Source organism: Ananas comosus, linkage group 9 (assembly GCF_001540865.1).
Source record: "Ananas comosus cultivar F153 linkage group 9, ASM154086v1, whole genome shotgun sequence".
Classification (NCBI taxonomy): Eukaryota; Viridiplantae; Streptophyta; class Magnoliopsida; order Poales; family Bromeliaceae; genus Ananas; species Ananas comosus.
The window spans coordinates 7,500,114-7,520,985 of NC_033629.1; the positions used below are offsets into that span (position 1 = coordinate 7,500,114).

Below are 20,872 nucleotides of genomic sequence, written 5' to 3' on the forward strand. Positions count from 1 at the left end.
AAAAAAAAATTACAACCAAAACTCAAAATTTTATTGGTACTAGTGAAGGCCCGCGTTTCGCGGCAGAAAATTTATGCAATTTTCAAAATATTTTGTATAGACTATTCAATATTATTTACCAAAGTTGGGATAAAAGTATATAAGAATATATTTTTATGTTTCCGTTGTTATCATTTAAATTTTTAAATTTAAGTTTAAAATTTTTAATTTTCAAATCTAAATTTAAAATTTAAACTTCAACATTTTATATTATTTAAAATTTAAATTATGTAAATCCTGAGATATAATCTTCATTCTAATCTCATCCTAATATAAATCCTAAGGCATAATCCTTATTCTAATATCAACTCCGCGAGTTTCCATCCAATCCTTGAAGCCTAATCTCCACTTAAATTTCACAATTTCATCTTAAAGTGGGCCCTTGATTTAAATTTTACCATCAAAATTTCAATTGCAAGTAAGGTAAGGTTAGCATTGGCCCCATTAAGAGGGCAATGGTAGATCAACAAAGAACCTGATTATTGCTAAACAAACTTGAGGGACTAAGTTGTCATAATATATCCTATGTGAATGAAATTGGAATCAAGTGTAAAAGTGTGAGTAAATTTGTAAATAAATCTAATACAAATATGAGCCAAAGAATAAAAGAGATACTCGAAACTAACCGATACATAAGCAACAACTAATAACCTGTAGGGAAAAAAAAAAAAGAGCAATCAATTCATTTAAAGAATTAGAAAACATGGGAAATAACGTTTTAAAAATAAGTAATCTGAAAATCTGAAAATAGTTTTTTGGCTTTATGAGGGAAAGGGGCGGTGGTTAATGCGGCTGAAAATAGCAGTTAACTATAAAGGCAATTTCAGGAAAAGACGAAGGAAGCAGGGCATGAATACTTCAGTAATAAAACAACGGTTCAAAATTCGCACAAAACATTATAGGAAAAATAAGTAACATGAAAACTGAAGAACATGTAAATACCTATATGAAAATATCATATTAGTCAAGTAAATAGTCTCTTTAACAAAAGAATAATCTGGTTAATGTGTTTTCATAACGCAGGAAATCAATTCTCCTATACATGAATCTGAGCCTGTTGAGTTCGATCAGGACAAATTGAACTTGTTTAACATACTCCATTGGATGAAAAAATTAGCTCAATCAATTAAAAACCATGCCACAGAACAAATCATTATGAATTTGTCAGTTTATTGATGATGTACAAATTGAAACAGCCTGATCGGATTTACATTATAATAAGCTGCATTACAAATTTCATCCCTAATCAACAGTTGCACTCTCAAAATTCACCTTGACCAAGCTTAAAATTCAAGGGCGTCCCACAATTCCGGGTTGAGTCGAACTTGGCCCCGTCAATAAGCGTCTGAGTGTAATGCACTGCAAAATTAATCAACATTCAAAATCAGGCAAAAAGCACACCAATTGATCAGACTATTTATGATCTCTTCCAACCAAATCAATCTAATTAGTAACATGATTTTGAATCTAGTCCATTTAGTAAATACTCAATGAATATTCTCATCATTTACATAGCAAACCTGATTCAGTAAATCCCATTATACAGTTGACCAAAGATGCTAAGATTGTTCAACGATTGTGCCCCACCAGATTGAGCTTCTAATAACATAATAATAGAGTTAGTCAAAAACCTACATAATTTCAAGATATCGTGAGTTTAATTCTTCACGTTTGCCAATTATTCAGTATTATTCACTGCCATTTACCAATGCGACCAACATAATATATAGCAAAACAGGTAAGCAAAACCTGAACTGAACTATAATATATTTTTCTTTGAGAACCCACAAACCAAGCATCAATACACACACACCCAAGAGTTGGTTGCCTAGCTGCTGATCTTGTTTGTCTATAAATTACACCACCCAAAACTCATACCTCTTTTTTTTCTAGCATTACTGCCTCAAAGACAGCTGCTAGCAGAGCCGTAGTGAAGTAAACGGATCCAAATTTCATCAGTGTGTAATCAAGCTTGTGTAAGGGATAAGCAATTTCATAAAGAGTGCTGACAGACTTAGTCAAGAAACATATAAGTGCCCTGCAATCTGCATACCAAAAAAGAAAGAAAGGAAAATAAATGGAGGCTCAGATAGTATTTACATCCAACCTTAAGATATAGGTTTAGAAGGATGCAATGAACACCAAGAGATGGTTGTCTAGAAATCTGGCCATCCAAAAATCCTTACTCATTTTTTCCATCCACACCACTCCAAAAGGCAACAGGAATGAAAACAAATATTCCATCCACCCTTAAGATCTAGGCTGAGGAGGATACAATGAGCTCCAAGAGTTGGTTGCCTAGAAATTGGACCATCCAAAACTCATTTCTCAATTTTTACTATCATCACTGCTGGAAAGACTGTAGGCAAAATTGGAGAAGATAGTAGCAAGCAAATTTTCTTCAGATTTTTCTCCCAATTTCTTTGATTTTGATCCAAATCCATATGGATAAATATATGTATATATTCCCTATATACATGCACGTGTACAGTTTGGGCTAGGCAAATGTAGCAGAGTTTAGTAAAAAAACTTGAGTAGAGGCAAATTATAAAACCAGTCAAAGCTGTAAAAGAGTGGTGGCTGATCTACACTGTTGGAGCTGCAATGAACGGGGGCAATAGAGGAGACAATGAGAGCATGCCACACGGCTGAATAGGAGTGTCATGTAAATAGATTGTATAGATATTGTGTGTGTGTACACACACACACACACACACACACACACACATATATATATATATATATATATATATATAGAACTAGGTTGGAATACTATTAATAGCACCAATGACTTGGTGCTATTAAGTTTTCCACCATTGGATTAAAAGATGTACGGTTAGGATGATGTGGGCCCCCGGGGTTGAGTGGGTGGTTGGTTGAATAGTATAATCTAATGGGTAAAAATAATCAAAGGGTTAAATCTAATGGTGAAAAACTCGATAGCACCAAATCCTTGGTGCTATCGATAGTACCCCAGCCGGACTCATATAGGACTATATATAAAGCCTAAACATTAATAAGCAAACATAAAACATGTACACAACAAAAAAAGAAAGAAAGGAAATTGAATGGAGGCTCAGATAGTATTTCCGTTGGACCTTAAGATATATGTTTAGAATTATGCAATGAAGACCAAGAGGTGGTTGTCTAGAAATCAGGCCATCCAAATCTCCCTAGTCATTTTTTCCATCGTCACCATTCCAAAAGGTGACAGGAACCAAAATCAGAGATTCCATCCACCCTTAAGTTCTAGTCCGAAGAAGATACAATGAGCTCCAAGAGCTGCTTGCCTACAAATTGGACCATCCAAAAATCACTTCTCCTTTTTTTTTTTTTTACTACCATTACTGCCCCAAAGACAAAAGCAGTCAAAATTGGAGAAGACAGTAGCAAGCAAATTTTCTTAAGATTTCTCTCCCAATATCCAGCCTCCTCTAAGTAAATACCATCCAAAACTCATTTGTACTTTTTTTTTCATATCCTCACAGCCTGGAAGTCAGCACTAAGTAAAATTGGAGCTTCACAACAGCAAGTAAAACGGTGTGTTCCAACCCCTTTTTTTTTGTAATTCAGCTCATGGACTAAAAACCTGCAATCAACCTTAAGATATAGGTTGAGGGACGGACAATGGAAACCAAGAGTTGGTTGCCGAGAAATTAGACCACCCAAAACTCCTTTTTTCATTTTTTTTCATCCTTATGGCCTCAAAAGTCAACAGGAGCCAAACCTTAAAGGAAGTCCAGACCATCCAAGAGTTGGTTGCCTAGAAACCAGACTATCCAAACCTCATTTATCTTTTTTTTTATATCATCACAGCCTCAAAAAACAAAAGCAAGAAAAATGGATAACACAACAGCAAGCAAAATGTTAGAAGAGGTCTGTTCCAAAATTCGATTTTTTGTAATTCAGCTCATGCACCGAAAACGACAGTCCAAAGTCTAAAGGAAATACCGGTACACATGTACACGCACACACACATAAAGAGAAACATGTTGTAATTCAGCAATAAAAGCATAGGTAACAAAAAGAGGCATGTTATATTTCTTTGTGTGTGTGTATAAGAGAGTCAGAGAGAGTGAGAACAGCAATAAAAACATAGGTAACAATAAAAACACAGGGAATATATAGAGAAAAATTAAAAAAAAAAAAATGTATGGAGGCTCAGATTTATTTATATCCGACTGTAAGATATAGCTTGAGGAAGGAACACTAAACACCAGGAGGTGGCAGCCTAGAAAGTAGACCATCCAAAACTCTTTTTTTTCATTTTTTCCATCCACACTGCCGCAGAAGGCAACAGCAAGCAGAGTAGGAGATTCGGTTCATTGTTAGATATAAACTGGGGAGGTTAGAATAAGCAACAACAGTTGGTTTCCCCTAAATAAGACCATCCAAATCTCATTTGTATTTTATTTCATATCCTCACAGCCTGTAAGTCAGCACTAATAAAATTTGGAGGTTCACATCAGCAAGTAAAATGGTTTGTTTCAATCTCTCTTTTTTTTTTTTTTGCAATTCAGCGCATGGACCAAAAACTTGTAGTTAATCCTTAAGATACAGGTTTGAGGAAGGGACAATGGAAATCATCCTAAGATATAGATTGGGGAGGTTACAATAAGCACCAAGAGCTGGCTTCCTCTAAATAAGACCATCCAAATCTCATTTGTATATTTTTTCATACCCGCACAGCAGGAAAGTCAGCACTAAGAAGAATTGGAGGTCCACAACAGCAAGTAAAACGGTCTGTTCCAATCAATTTTTTTTTGTAATTCAGCTCACTGACCAAAAACCTGTAGCCAATCCTTAAGTTATAGGTTGAGGAAGGGACAATGGAAACCAAGAGTTGGCTGCCTAGAAATTAGACCACCCAAAACTCATTTCTAATTTTCTCCATCCCTACGGCCTTAAAAGGCAACAGAAGCAAAACCTTAAAGGAAGTTGAGACCATCCAATCAAAGCAAAACCATAAGATATAGGATGGGGAGGATACAATGAAAACCAATAGTTGGTTGCCTAGAAACCAGGCTATCCAAACCTCATATCTCATTTTTTTATATATCATCACAGCCTCCAAAAAACAAAAAACAGGTAAAAATGGATAAAGCAAAACCAAACCGATTAAACCTTTAGCCTAGGGGTTAGTAAACATCAAATATAAGAAGCACCAGGGAAGAATAAAGAAGTGAAGAGGGGAAAAAAAAAAAAAAACTCTAAATAATTAGGTATAAGTACCTTCAGAGAATAAAGTTGGAAGTAGAGGGTGGCTCAGCTGATGATAGTAGGCACCGGCAAGAAGTTATGGACGGCCAATGATCACAAAACAGTAGAGGGAGGAAGAAAGCTCATGCTGTACTCCGCTGCCGAGCCATGAAAACTGGACTCCACATGCTAGGCAATGTGCCAGAGTATATAAGTAAATACCCAATCAAAGCAAAATTCTAAAATAAATCAAAACCCTAAACAAAACCGATTAATACTGGTGTAAGTGGACTAAACCTGATGCTAGCGGCTTAAAGGAAGCTGATTAAAACAAAGCCGAAAAAACAAACAAAGCTCAGAAAAGATTGTTTGAAAACGTTGAGAGGTAGTAAGCATAGAAGCAGAGTTTAAAAAACACAAAAGCAAGGAAAATGGATAACACAACAGCAAGCAAAATGTTAGAAGAGGCCTGTTCCCAAATTCATTTTTTTGCAATTCAGTTCATGCACCAATTTTGTAATTCAGTTCAAGCACCCAAAACGACAGTCCAAAGTTTAAAGCAAATATAGGTTACACATGTACACGCACACACACAAAGAGAAACATGTTGTAATTCAGCTCATGCACCAGTTGCAACATGACTTTCATAGGTCATATATATATATGTATATACACACCACGCGCGCACACGCACACACACACACACCATTGGTCATATATATATATATATATATAGTATAGGCGAGGCTGGTATAACTATCGAGCTCGGAGGCCTCCGTGCTACCAAGTTGTTTTCGATGATGCGGCTTTCAAATCGACGATCGGCTCCGTTAGACTTGATCTACACTTGAAAGTATTTGGAAACTAAATTTCATAAATTTTCGACATCATTTACCATATCAAACGAGTTGTCTAAAAATGAACGGCTGAAAATAAAAATCTTCTAAAAAATGATGATAAAAGACTTGAATTTAAGATCAGATGTATTGATCTTACTCTAAATAGTGAAAAGAATTTTCTATAAAAATTTCATCAGATTTAGATTGTTTTTACAACGTTAAATTCACAAACGCATCATATCTACCATTAAAATTGTCAATTTTGAGACCTTATAATCACTAGCTAAATGAAGTCGAAAAAATTATGAAATTTAGTTTCCAAATAATTTCAATAGTGTAGATTAAATCTAACGAGCGATCGTCGATTTGGAAGCCACATCATTGAAAACAACTTGGTAGCACGAAGGCCTTCGTGCTACCGATAGTATACCAGCCTAGCACAATATATATAATATATATGTATATGAGCAGGGCTGCTGTGCTCTCAGGAGCACGGAGGCCTCCGTGCTCCTGAGCCGTTTTCGATGATGGAATTTTCGAATCGACGATCGGCTCCGTTACACTTGATCTAGCGCATTTGAAGTTTCTAGAAAATAATTTTTGCGATGATTTGATATCATTTACCTAGCGATCGAAAGGATTCAAATCCATAATTTTTAATGGTTGATATTTGCCGTTTTCAAGTTTAATGGTGTAGAAGTATTCAAATCAGATGAAATTTTAATAGAAAATTCTTTATACTATCTACGACAAGATCAATATTTCTGATCGAAAATTTAGTGCTATATCCACTTTTATAGGATTTTTATTTTCAGCCGTTAAAAATTATTGATTTTGAATACTTTCGATTGCTAGTAAATGATATCGAAAAATCACAAAAATTATTTTCTAGAAACTTCAAATACGCTAGATCAAGTTTAACGGAGCCGATCGTCGATTCGGAAATTCCATCATCGAAAACGCTCAGGAGCACGGAGCCTCCGTGCTCCTGAGAGCACAGCAGCCCTGCTCTATGTATATACGTATATATATGTATATATAGTATATGATATGTATAGTTATATGTATATATGTATATATATGTATATGTATATATATATATTATGTATATACACAACCACGCCGCGCGCGCACACACACACATATATATTTCAGAAATAATTAGTTACTTTCATGATCATATATTTATATTATGTATACACACACCACACACACACACACACACACACACACACACACACACATATATAAGTATAGATGCAACCTAATTTGCTTAAGATATAGACTGAGAAGGAAACAATGTATACCAAGAGTTGGTTGTCTCTAAATCACACCATCCAAAACTCAAACCTCATTTTTCTATCATTACGCCGTCAAAGACAGCAGCTAGCAGAATTGGAGTGAAGCAATTTGTTCCAAATTTCATCACTGTTGTAATAAGTTTGTGCAAGGGATCGCAATTTCATAAAGAGTGCCGACAGACTTAGTCAAGCAACATATACTGCCCTGCAACCTGCATTCTGCCTTAAAGGGCAGCTAGCAAACAGGAGTGAAGAACTCTATTCCAAATTTCGTCATTGGAAATTTAGATTGTGCAAGGGATAAGCAATTTCATAAGAGTTGCTGACAGACTTAGCTGAGGAACATATAAGTGCCCTGCAATTTGCACGGAAAGTCTAAAACCCATCCTCTTAAGTGTAGGTAAGTAACGGGAACAAAAGGATGAGAAAGAAAACAGGGAACAGGACAGGTTGGTTGCCTATAAATTAGACCATCCAAAACTCCTTTCTCATTTATTCTATCATCACTGCCTCAAGACAGGACAGCAAGCACAATTGGAGATTACACCCACCCTTAGAGTATGGCTGAGAAGGATCCATGAATAGCAAGAGTTGGGTTGTCGCTAAATTAGACCATCCAAAACTCATTCTCATTTTTTAATCACCAAAGCCTCAAAGACAGCAGCGCAGAAAAATCAGGAGGAACAATGAATACCAAGAGTTGGTTGCCTGGAAATTTAGAACAGCCAAGAACTCATTACTCATTTTCTAGACATTTACTGCAACAAAGACAGCAGCTAGCATAATTTGGAAATTAGAGTTGGGCCAGCATTGCAGCCAGAGTTAACGCGTAAGCGGAATAAAAATGTTGAACATAGTCAAATTTAGAAATGGAGCAAAAGCTTGAATAAAAATTCAAAAATTTTGGTGTATATATATATATAATATATATATATAATATATATATATATATAAGAGTAAGGCTACTGTGCTATTAGGAGCACAGCAGCCCTTATGCTCCTAACTTTCTAACCACACCATCAGTTTGATGGGTGGTCTATAGAATGAGAGAGGGAGGAGATATTAGGAGAAATTGGGTGTTTCAATTCTCTTCTCCTTGAATTTCTCTTTAATATCTCCTTCCTCTCTCATTCTAAACCATCCATCAAATTTGTATAGTGTGGTTTACAAGTTAGGAGCACAAGATTGCTGTGCTCCTTAATAGGACAGTAGCCCTGCCTCTCTGCTCTCCTCTCCCTCTCTCCTCTCTCTCTCTTATATATATATATATATATATGTTGCACGGATACGGATACGGGGATACGAATACGACGATACGGACACGGCGATACGGCATTGTCCCAAAACTCTAGGATACATACGCCGTGGAGTACTTAAATAAAATATTATTTTAATATGTATATATAAATTTACATTGATAATATGTCATATGTATGTGAAATATAAAAAATAAACGAGAAAGTAAAACAAATATAGTATTTCCATTCAATCATTCACTTACCAGCTTACCACGAAACATCATGATATTCATCTTTACATCTTACAACTTACATTCATTCCTAAAATAACTAATCACTAATCAGTAATCAATAATCATGCAATCATCTTTTGCCTATTAAATAATCATGCAATCAGTAATCAATAATCATGCAATCATCTTTTATCAAAGAAAACATATACTAGCATTTAAAAGATAGAGGAAAAAAAAACACTTTATGTTATTTTGTATAATCTTTGTAGGTTAGAGTAGTCGAACATTATGGCCAATTAAAAAAAGAAAAGCAAAAGTTAAACCCTAATAACCACCTAAGCCCATGGTATTTAAAAGAAAAAGAGAGATTTAAAAGCCCAATAGGTTAAATATAAAACAGAGAGAGAGAGATAGAGAGAGCGAGAGAGAGAGTTGAAACTGAAAGGTTCTGAAGTTGAAACAGGGGAGGAGAGCGGAGAGGGGAGGGGGGAGAGAACCTCAAGTCTGCCGGAGGGGGGAGAAAAGGGGAGGAGTGGAGGGGGAAGAGAAGATCTTGCCCCGCTCGCTGCGAAGAAGACCACCGCTGCTCGCTGCGAAGAAGACCACCGCTGCTCGCTGCAAGGAAGACCACCGCTCCGCTCTCTCTCTTTCTCTCGGTATTTCTCGGTTCTTTCTCTCTCTCTCTCTCGGTATTTCTCTCTCCTCTCACAACAAAAGAAAAAGCAGAATAGGACTTTATTTGTTTCTTAGGGTTTTGGATGTGGGTATTTTTAAAAATTTTTAAATCCGACCCGTTTAGACCCAATAATATGTCTCACGTATCCCGTCCGTATCCCGAAACGTGTCCATCCGTATTCCAAAACGTGTCCCACCGTATCCCAACGTATCCAACCCGTATCCGATTTTTTTTAATTTTTTAAAAATTCGAGACACTTCAATCCCGTATCCGATACGTATCGGGCGCGTATCGAGCGCGTATCCGTATCCGATACGTATCAGATACGGGTATGGATTATGTTTTGGAGTATCTGTGCATCATATATATATATATATATATATATATAGAGAGAGAGAGAGAGAGAGAGAGAGAGAGAGAGTGTATAAGCAAAATCTGGAGGAAAGCAAAATTCTGAAGCCAAACAAAACCACAAACAAAGGAAAAAAAGGTTGGTGCAAACAAAAGGCTTACGAAAAAAATGTACGGATGCTCAGATATTATTTCCATCCAACCTTAAGATATAGGTTGAGGAAGGGATAGTGAACACCAAAAGGTGGTTGCCTAGAAAGTAGACAGTCCAAAACTCCTTTTTTTTTCATTTTTTCCATCCACACTGCTGCAAAAGGCAACAGCAAGCAAAATAGAAGATTTGGTTCATCTTAAGATATAGGTTGAGGAGGGTACAATGATCACCAAGAGCTGGTTGCCTATAAATTAGACCATCCAAATCCCACTCATATTTCTTCTAGTGTCCACACAGACTGGAAGTTACCACTACGGAAAAAGCTGCAAAAGGTAATAGCAAGCAAAATAGAAGATTCGGTTCATCTTAAGATATAGGTATATAAAAAATTATGGGCAAAAAAATATAGATTATATAATTTGTATTTTACGAAAGAATAAGAGGAATGAGTTGCAAAAAGAAAAAAAAGAGGAAAACCAACTCCACAGCTAAAAAAAAAAAAAAAAAAAAAAAAAAAAATCACAGCTAAGTAAGAATAAGAGTAAGTCAAAACGTGGAGAACTTCAGCAAATATTGAATACCAAATCAAAACCAGAAATCTTGGGAATCATACAAAAAACCCAACGTGAATTCACATGGAAAATAAACTATCCATAAATATAAAGTGTAGTCAGAACAAAGCGTGACAGGCAATATAAATATATTTCGCTTAGGCTCCCCCATTTATCAAATATTGATCTAAAACCAATACACATTACTCAATTGATAGGGAAAAGACACCTTATGCATTGGATATATAGAACTCTCTTAATTTAAAACTAAGGTATCAACTTAGATTCCAAATATATGAAGCATACAGTAGTAGTAAAAGGTGGGTACTTCTCTTCCATGTTAAAAACAATCCCAGTAAGAATTCGATTCCAATGTTGACAGCCAAAACCAAGGCACATAATAAAAATTCTTAGAGGAAAATGGAACCAAAATTATTTAATTCTCAAATTCATACCTTCCCAGCACCAAGCTTCCACATTTTTAATCTTTCCAACGCATAGTGAAAGAATCCGCAAACATCAAGCAATAGCATCTATATAATATAGTTAATTTGGTTAGCTTAAATACATTTCAAAGGAAACCAATTTGTATGGAAAGCAGTCAACAGCTAATAGAGGAGGCATCCATTTACTATGCAATCTTAGAAAAATGAGCTAATTGATACCATTGAAATTAATCAAAATCCCACAAAAAAATCTTAAGGAAAAAAAAAATAAAAACCCAAATGAGGATAATTTTTTTTACCAAACAGCTAGAGAATTCATACAAAACACATAAAAAACTCAATCTGATACCCAGAAATGAAATTGGTGCAGGAAATAAGATCAAGCTTAACAGGTATCGAAAATGAATTCAAGTTCTTTCTACGCAAAAAGAATTTATAAATCAAAAGTCATAATATACATGTTTGGAGGATTTGGGTACAAAAAAATAGAACCAATTCAGTTGAAACAGATGTTTTTTTAACCTCTCAAACATTAACTAACTATCCAAATCATCACATGTTGAACCTAAGCAAGTAAAACATTAAGCAGCTATCTAAATCATTTCTTGCCGAACTTAAGTATAATGAGTAGAGCATCCAAACTTCCAACTGCAGTATAAAATGGATGCTTGCAAGAAAGTTGAAAAGCTCTACATTAAATCAGCTTGTGAAAATCACACCAAATACTATACATGAATGAGTATGGAAATAAACAAATAGTATACATGAATGAGTTAGAACCTGTATGCGCCCCGAAACTATTCTTACCACAATTGAGAGCAACCGATTGCCTACGAAGTAGGCCATCCAAAGTGCTCTCACCACCAATCAAGAAGTCCTGGAGCCGTTTCAATTATCGCAACCATCTGAAATTCAAGGGGAAGTCGCCTTTGCATTCATTTCCATCAATCAATCAAACAACAGATAACATCAAAAAAAATATATGAACCACACCTAAACTGTGTAGCACTAACAAAACAGATACGCGAACTTCACAATGTTTGATAAATTTATTATCTAAACTTACAATTTGTACATGGTTTATACATGTTCTATCGGTATTTATAACTAATTTGGCAAAGCAACCTGTAGCCTAATAGACTCTTTTGTTATTTGGTGAAACTCTCTATAATTCTTTTAACAGAAACTGTTAAATTCAAACAAAGCTGGACAAAATTTTTAGAAATCGAATGAAACCTAAAGTAACGTAGAATAAAATCGTCCCTAGAACGTTCAGATGTCTAGATTGCCTTCAATGGTGTCAATCATCAATTTGGATATTCTATCATCAAAAGGTATTTGACAATAGCAGAGCCCAAATACTCTTAGGAGTATTCTAGCGCAATCCTTGTACTATCCCAATATTGCAACTTAATCCTAGTCATCTCACTTGAAAACTTTAGTCCCTGAAAATCTCACATGTTTTGACTTTTCGCTGTCAAAGGCACATTAAACCCCACCTGAATTAGTAAAAGAAGGTGAGTTATTTTATAGAAGAAGGGATAAAAGATCATCTTGTAAGATAACTTAGATCTTTTTGACAGTCGAGGGCTATAGTGTAACATAAATGAATGTTCAGTGCATGAAGTTTAAATATTTAACTGAAAAGTGCACCAATGAGATTTGCAGTATTGGGATAGCATAGGGACTATCAATACATTTACCCTGTAAATAAAGATCAAGTGTATTATTTACAGCAGATATATCACTAATTATATGCAAGATTGCTGAGCGTCCATTTTTTCACCTCCCTCTCCAAATATCACCTCAAGTTTTCCACATATACGACACATAACATGGCCATACAGCATGTAAATAGAGTAAAATAAACATCAGATAGTCGAGTTAACGGAAAATCCATGAAGTGGACTCCCTTGAGTTATAATCTTGCCAAAACAATCGTTAGAATCAATCAACAAAATTTTGAATTAAGAACCAAACGAATTAAACAAAATAGTTGTGAATATACAACTTTGCACACATTAAGAATCTCGCATTATAACGCATTCAAATGTGGATTAAGAAACTGATGATACATACCAACACGCGCGGACGGGGATGGATTTTGCAACCCTCTCCGCGCAATAGAGGAGCTGCTTCTTTGCCGCTGCCGATGGGATCGGACGGCATGTACCGTGCCACCGCTGCCGCTGTCACCAGCGACGGATCCTCACCCAAACCCCATCCCCATCCTCACCCCCCCCCCCCACCCCCATAAAAAAGTATAACTATTAGCATTTTTTTTCTAGGAGAAAAGTAGCATGCTATCCACTTCATTCATTAGTAAATTATAATCATCAGCAAATATTGAGAAAGTTATAACTGCATGAGAAATACCAATAGACATAAGATGACATTCATAATAAATGAATTCTTCTTGCTATTGAAGTATAGGAAAACATTTGGGCAAGAAAGTATGCAGCTAATAATACGTCTTGACTGTAGCATGCTACTTTTTTCACAAAAGTAATATGTCCTGATTCTGTTAGAAAGCATACGAATGCAACTTGTTCACTAAGTGGGGAAGATGATGTACGTGTTTTCTTCTTCTTCTTCTTTTTCTTTTTTTTTCCTTTTTTTGTGGGGGTCAAAGGCCCAGATTATGATTATACTTAATACAAACTACCAAAGTGAGTTCATTAGAGACAAATACAAAAAAGGAAGGTCACATATCTGCGCATCCTTACAATTCTCATTTTGGTCAGTTGATTAAAATGTGGCATGCGATTTTTAATATGAAGTCGATATAAGAGATAATTGAGCTCACCGCGACAGGCTCGGCATTTCATCGAACAGGGTGCAGGCGCCAGGGAGAGAGCGCGGGGGCTCGCGAGCTCCTCCTATTGATCACACGATGGGGAGGAGGAGGAGGAGGAGGAGAAGAAGATCCTCCCCAGATCGCCGCGCCCGACCTCTGCGATGCCCGCGAAGCACCGCCAGGGAGAGGGCGCGAGGGCTCGCGAGTTCCTCCTATTGATCACACGATGAGGAGGGGGAGAAGGAGAAGAAGATCCTTGCCAGATCGCCGCGCCCAACCCCTCCGATGCCTGCGAAGGGCCCTGCGATCGGCTCGGCATTTCGTCAAACAAGGCGCGAGGGCCAAGGAGAGGGCGCGGGGGCCTGTGAGCTCCAATCGATCGCGTGATAGGGAAGATCCTCGCAGATCGGAGAAAGATGAGAGGCGGGATCAGGGAGAGAGAGATCTGCATGATCTGCAGATCCACAGGGCGACAACCGTCCGTGCCCTGCGGGATATGCGATCGCAGGAACAGGTGGGTAGTGGTGGTGAGGGGATAGCATACTGCGACAGCTCTCCGAGCCCTGCGGGCTTTGCCGAGCTACAAGGGACAGGAAGGGCGACAGGGGAAGGAGGCGGGCAAAAAGGCGCGGGAATCGCGGGTTGGAGAGAGGATTGGGATCGAAGGTGCGCGAGAGGGAACGGAAAAGACAGGGCAGACGACACGTGAGCCCCGGGGGAGGGGGGGACCCGCGTCCGGCGCTTGCGCCTGCAGTTGCAGGCACGGACTCGCGCCCACGCCCGCGCCGCGCCTGCCCGTGCTGCACGTCGGCGGCGACCTGTGCCCGGCGCCCGCTCGCTCCCCTCGCGCGCCCGCGCCCGCCCGTGCTACCGCGTGCATGCGACCCACGCTCCTCGCGCGCTCGCGAAGGGATCGAAGGGAGGGGCGCCGAGAAGGCGACACGTTGGCCACAGTAAAACTTAGGATTTAATATATCTATAGATAGATAATTGGAGTAAGCCTCTTAACCCGGCTATAATATTTTTGGCGATTGCTACATTCAGGAGATTAAGAGAGTTAAGCATACTAGGATTAGAATAGTTATGAAATGGGTGACCCATTGAAAAGTGGCACGTCACAGTATTGTCTCACTCTTTCGTTTAAGTATATAGTACAACAAAATGGAAAAGTACTCGATTGTAATTTCTTAATTAAGGATAAGTTTGCTACCCTGCATTTGTGATTAGGCTGTTCTATATAATTTTTCTTTTAATATTTCCTTCAGATCACCAAACGAGCATTACATAACAAATTTAGCAATGGTAACAACAAATTCAGCAATGGTAACAACAAATTCAGCAATGGTAACAACAAATTCAACAACGGTAACAATCGAACAATAGGCTGCTCATATAAAGGCAATTTCTGTACCAACTGCATTATACATTGGATTAGCCCTCTATGCTTTCATTAAGATATATTACACCAAATGAAAAATACGATGAACTATATAATGGAATTTCATCCAACAAGTTAAAAAAAAAATTAGCGAATGCTCCAAGGAGAAGTAATATTATAGAATGATCATTTGTTTCCAATGGCTATCATTTGATGTCACCAATCACTTATCTCCTCTAAATACCACTGAACTCTATAGATGTACATACTCCCAAACCTAGCCCCGCAAGACCAATTCACTATAGAATATTCTATCCCTCAGCATCAGAATTCCAATCACAAGTTAATAATAACTTGCACTAGTTTTCCTCTTTGTGTACAAGTACATATCTTAATCTAAGCATTCGCCTTCTCTATTTTTACGTATAAATCATAATACATGTGCAGAATTTGCTTCCATCTACGTACCTTTAAGAGAGAGACCACCAAGAAGTAGTGCACAAACATCATTCAGCTTCTATCCTCTTTTTACCCTGTAATGTGGGATAACAAATGTTTCAAAAAGCGTATCCTAATATTCAGACACCATGCATCTATATCTAAACAAAAAATTCATGTATTGACAGCAAACAGTTGTTTCCAAAAATCAATCATGGAAGCTCATTCCATTGTTTATTCTATCATGAGATCTGTCCTTTCCCATGTGCATTCCAATACCACGTAAACACTTATATATCAACAGTATCTGAGGATGAGAATCATCGTCGACAAAGAATTGATGGATCTTTCGGTCAACCTCAACCCAGCTACAACCAGGATTCTTTTTCAATCCTCTCTCTCTTATTATCACCCGTACTTTCTTTACCCCATCCCATCTTCCAACAGAAGCATATAAGTTTGACAAAACTACATAATTAGAGTGATCATTTGGATCAATTTGAATAAGCAGCTTAGCCATCTCTTGTCCAAGCTTCATGTTCTTAGACAAACTGCATGCTGAGAGCATTGTACCAATTAACCCAGCATCCAATTTGCTTTCAGGTACACTTTTAAATATACTGTAAGCATCATTCAACCTTCCAGAGCGGCCAAGAAGATCTATGATGCAAGAGTAATGCTCAATACCAGGTTTAATTCCATATTCATGCATCATTTGTTCAAAAAAATAAAGCCCGTCATCAACCAATCCTACATGACTGCAAGCAGAGATTACTGCAAGGAATGTTACACCATCTGGTTTTAAACTCAACTGCCGCAATTCATGGAAAAGCTGTAACGCATCATGTGCTTGACCATGGGAACCGTAAGCCATTATCATGGAAGTCCAAGAGACAATGTCCTTGACTGGTAGTTTATCAAAAGCCTCTCTTGCCTCTCTAAGCGCACCACATTTCGCATACATGTCAAAAAGAGAACACATAACGATCTCATTAGAATCCAACCCAATTTTGTTGATTTTCTTATGAATTTCCCTGCCGATCTCAAGAGCAGCTAATTGAGAACAGGCAGTTAAACTGGAGGTATACGTAATATAATCTGGTGTTACTCCATGAGCTCTCATAGCATGGAATATATCAAGAGCTTTGAAGTAGTTGCCCACTGTCACATACCCTGAAATCATCACATTCCACGAAACTACATTTTCCTTAGGCATGATCTTAAATACTTCTTCAGCATATCTAGCTTTGCCGCACTTGAAATAAATATCAATTAATGAGCTGTAAATAAATATATCAACTTCTACATGGTGTCTTAGCAGATATCCATGTATGAATTTGCCATGCCGTATATCAGAATTTCTAGAACAAGCCATCAGCAAACTAGATATAGTAGTTGAAGTGGGACAGAACCCCTCTTTGTTCATCCTTACAAAAAGCTCCAAACAAGCATGACTATCACCTCGCAAGGAGTACCCGCCAATCATGGAGTTCCAAGTTACAACACTCTTTTGTCGGATCTGCTCAAAGACTTCTCTAGCTTTCTCCAAGCACCCGCACTTCCCATACATATCCACAAGAGCAGCACTAATGAACGAATCTATCGGAAACTCAATTCTGATTAATTCATCATGTATCCGCCTACCTGTCACCAAATCTCCAAGCCGAGCACAAGCAGAAAGTGCTGTCGTGAGTGTAACTGAATTCGGATTAAGCCCGCAACTGCTCATAGCTTCAAACAACTCCAGAGCTTTCGAAGCCTGGCCGGATTGGTAATAACAAGAGATCACCGTGTTCCAAGAAGCAACATCCCTTTCGGGCATTTCATGGAACAGCTTAATTGCGGATCCAAATCGATCGCATTTTGCATGCATGCTCACTAGAGAGCTCGAGATGACAACATCAGACCCAAAACCAGATTTCAGCACGCGGGCATGTACCATCTCACCTTCCCTCACACCACGCAATCCCCAGCAAGCCTTTAGAACACTTGGGTAAGTGTAATCATCCGGCTCAAGGTGAGGATAAAGCACGAGCTTTCTAAACAGAAGCAGGGCTTCTCGGTACATTCTGTTCTTAGAGTACGCGGCAAGGAGACCGTTCCACACGGAGATATCCACTGGGTCCGGGATCGATTCGAGAACGAGCCGTGCAGAGTCATATTGGTTGAAGGAAAGGTAGAAGTTGATTAGGTTTTTGCAAAAATGGGCAGGGAAGCGTCTCATCTTTCCATCAAGATAAACCTACAGAGAGAATCCCAATTAACAACAAATAATTGGCACTATTACAAAGACCGCAAAGTTATAATAACTAGTTTAGAAGAACCATAGTGGAAAAGTTATAAAGCACTTTATATGGCCAAGCCAAATCATATGAACAGCAAGAAGTTAGCATCACTACCTTTATCAGTAAATCAAAGTAGCCTTTAGAACATGGATCATATACTAGCATATATCTAAAGCATATCTAATTCAAGGAGGCAATAGAGCTTAACAATGCCACATATAGCATTTTAAATACTATATAAGAGAAAGACTTACAGGAGAATAGCGTACTTTCTCCTCCGATTCCTCCCCAATACAACCCCTGCAAATGGCATGATGATTTTTCATATTTGATAAATACATTATAAGAATAAAAGAGATATAGATGGGGGTGAAAAAGGTTAGGACAAACTTCAATCAAATCCAACACCGGATTTGATAGGATGCGAACATGGTTGTCAAAATTTAGTATTCGACACATTCGTATCCGAATTCATATTCGAAAAAAAATTAAAAAAATATGGATGCGAATATGGTTTTGTACAAAATCCGACCACATTCGACTGTTTTCACCCTTAAGAGATAAGAGGAATATTAATATATATAGTGGGGGTATACGGTGGTTTTCTATTGTGTTCTTCATTTATTTTACTATCAACTTCATGTAAAATTGCATTTATATATTAAAATATTAAATTTCATTGAATAAAATATAGATATACGAAGTTTGAACACGAATGTGAGCCTTCAATGCATTGTGTGTTTTATTTGCACTAATTTTAGTTCATATTTATATGCATATAGGTATATATTAGTATCGTTAATATCCGAATACAAATCTGACTCAAATTTGAATTCGAATACGTTTTAAGCAGATATATGGTAACGAAAATTTAGCATCCAACACATATCCGCATTCGAATTCACATCCGAAAAAAATATGGATGCGGATATGGTTTTGTCAAAAATCCAACTGTATTCGACTGTTTTCACCCCTAGATATAGATTTTATGAAACAAGAACTATAGATTGACTTCCAAGGCATATATGAAATACATAATGTAGAACATATTTTACACACACACGGAGAAAGCTCTATGAGAAAGGAGAATAACTTGCGAAGGTGAATGAAGCAACATCAAAGCATAACATGGCAGTAAGATCAAAACAAAACTTGCCAGATATTAATGAAAATATATTTCCAATCATAATATGATGGAGGATCAAGCAAAGCAGGTCGTAGGAAAAACTTCACCATCACGATATAAAAATCCGTTAGGGTTACCAAGGTATAGGAAAAATATATATGTCCAACTTACAAGTAATTTTTTACGGAAGTGATGAAAACCAAAATCAAAAGCTATCAATATTATAGAAACAAAAGTAAAAGATTGAGAAAGGTACCTAAATTACTGAGTGTGCTGATTGACGCTCGCAGTTTTTTGTAACTTTAACTCCAACCACTTTTCAGGATCATGTGCTGGAAAAAAAAAAAAAAAGCAGAATAGATGAAACAAGGGGGAAAAAGGTATCATGGAACGGTCAAAAAATCCGAAGCAAGGAATATGATGCTTTTTTTGACATGACAAACAAACTTTGATTTGTAATTCTTTCCCTACAAAACTTCTTCTGCATGAACTAAGGTAGCAGTGTTACAATAAATTAGTTGCTTCAGGTGGATAGGAACTGACCTACTTTAGCAACACTATCTTCAGCTTGTTCCACAAGATGAGCATGTAGATTAGAAAATAGCAATCAGTTTCATTTAGATTTAATCGACGATTAGAAATTTGTTTATTAGCACTCGGCAAGAGGACAAAGCACTCTAGTAATCAAAAATTCAAGTTATAATTCAGATTATGTAGGGCCAATCATAGGTTGCGTAACACAATCATTGCAAGTGCCAACAAAATGATTTTAAACTTAAAATGTCAGTTAGAGAACAAACAGAGAAGATATTAACATAATCCCAAAAGAAATGATACGTCAAGCAACATATTCTATTATCACATCAATTTTCAACTATATTAAAAACAAGCAAGCAGGGTTTCACATAAATATGCTAATTTTCTAAGTGATTGAACCTTACACTGGAACATTCATAATTTCTAACAGATAACATGCATACAAATTTTGCTCTAAAGAGAAGATCACATAGTCTAACAACACAAAAGGAAAATTAGCATTGATTAAATCCATGAAGACATAGAGGCATAAGAATCAAAAGATGATCAGGCACCATCAAAATACCAAAAAAAAAAAAAATTCATTTACGATTGCATTAATGGTTGAATGAAAAGGATTAAGAAGAAAATATACAGTTGTACAGTTAAAATGGGCATTGAGAGCGAAGGAACGAGTAATAAATGGGCGTCCAGAGCGAGGGCTCAAGGAAGAGGTGGACCTCATGCTGACGAAGGCACCGGAGGAGCCAGAGCTACAGGCAAAGCTATGCGACGCCGCCACAGCAGCGGCTCGGCGCCTCGTGCTGCAGCGGGAGCTTCTTGTCCGCAGAGGCGCCGCCGCGGGTGAGGACGTCCTCTTGGAGCCCAGAGGCAGCGCAATCGAAGCCGTGCGCCACTGGAGGAGGTGAAGAAGAAGACTACGAGAGTGAAACGAGAAGGGACCGGGAGATTTGAGAAACCTAGGACAAGAGAGAAAGGGGTAGTGGGTTGAGAAAAGACGACCGGGTGACGCGAGCGCACAGCGAACAGAGTAATTTTTACAGACTTTTTTTATAAACTAACGCCGTAGAATTTTAAAATTTGTGAATAACTCTCTCTAAATTATATTTGTAAAACTAATCCTCCTTTCATCATATAAGCAGAGAAAAAATTTTTATTATAAAAGCGGTAAATCCGCCTTCCGCCTTCTCACCGTTAATATAATTAGTAAAGACGGTGAATGGTTGTCACGTCCCGGATTACACAATTTCCGGGCACGTCAACAAGTTCGCCGTATATAAAGAA

The 20,872-nt window shown here is 37.5% G+C and overlaps 1 protein-coding gene across 11 annotated transcripts; it reads right to left on the bottom strand.

Annotated features, from left to right (window-relative positions):
• On the bottom strand, nt 1,024-20,614 carry LOC109715171 (pentatricopeptide repeat-containing protein At5g27110). Of its 11 annotated transcripts, none has more exons than XR_002217535.1 (10): nt 20,308-20,614; nt 19,308-19,383; nt 18,180-18,225; nt 15,671-17,882; nt 11,835-11,932; nt 11,037-11,114; nt 5,272-5,427; nt 1,918-2,084; nt 1,560-1,638; nt 1,033-1,398 (listed from the first exon to the last, which is right to left on the bottom strand). XR_002217535.1 is itself a non-coding variant. In XM_020240051.1 (4 exons), exon 4 carries the CDS (start codon nt 17,862-17,864, stop codon nt 15,849-15,851), a length of 2,016 nt encoding a protein of 671 aa, XP_020095640.1. In that variant the 5' UTR covers nt 17,865-17,882; nt 18,180-18,225; nt 19,308-19,383; nt 20,308-20,614; the 3' UTR covers nt 15,159-15,848. The 11 variants fall into 11 exon arrangements, 1 of the variants encoding a protein (XP_020095640.1); XR_002217536.1 differs by lacking the exon at nt 1,918-2,084 and adding an exon at nt 10,080-10,353; XR_002217537.1 differs by lacking the exon at nt 1,918-2,084 and having other exon boundaries at nt 5,272-5,413.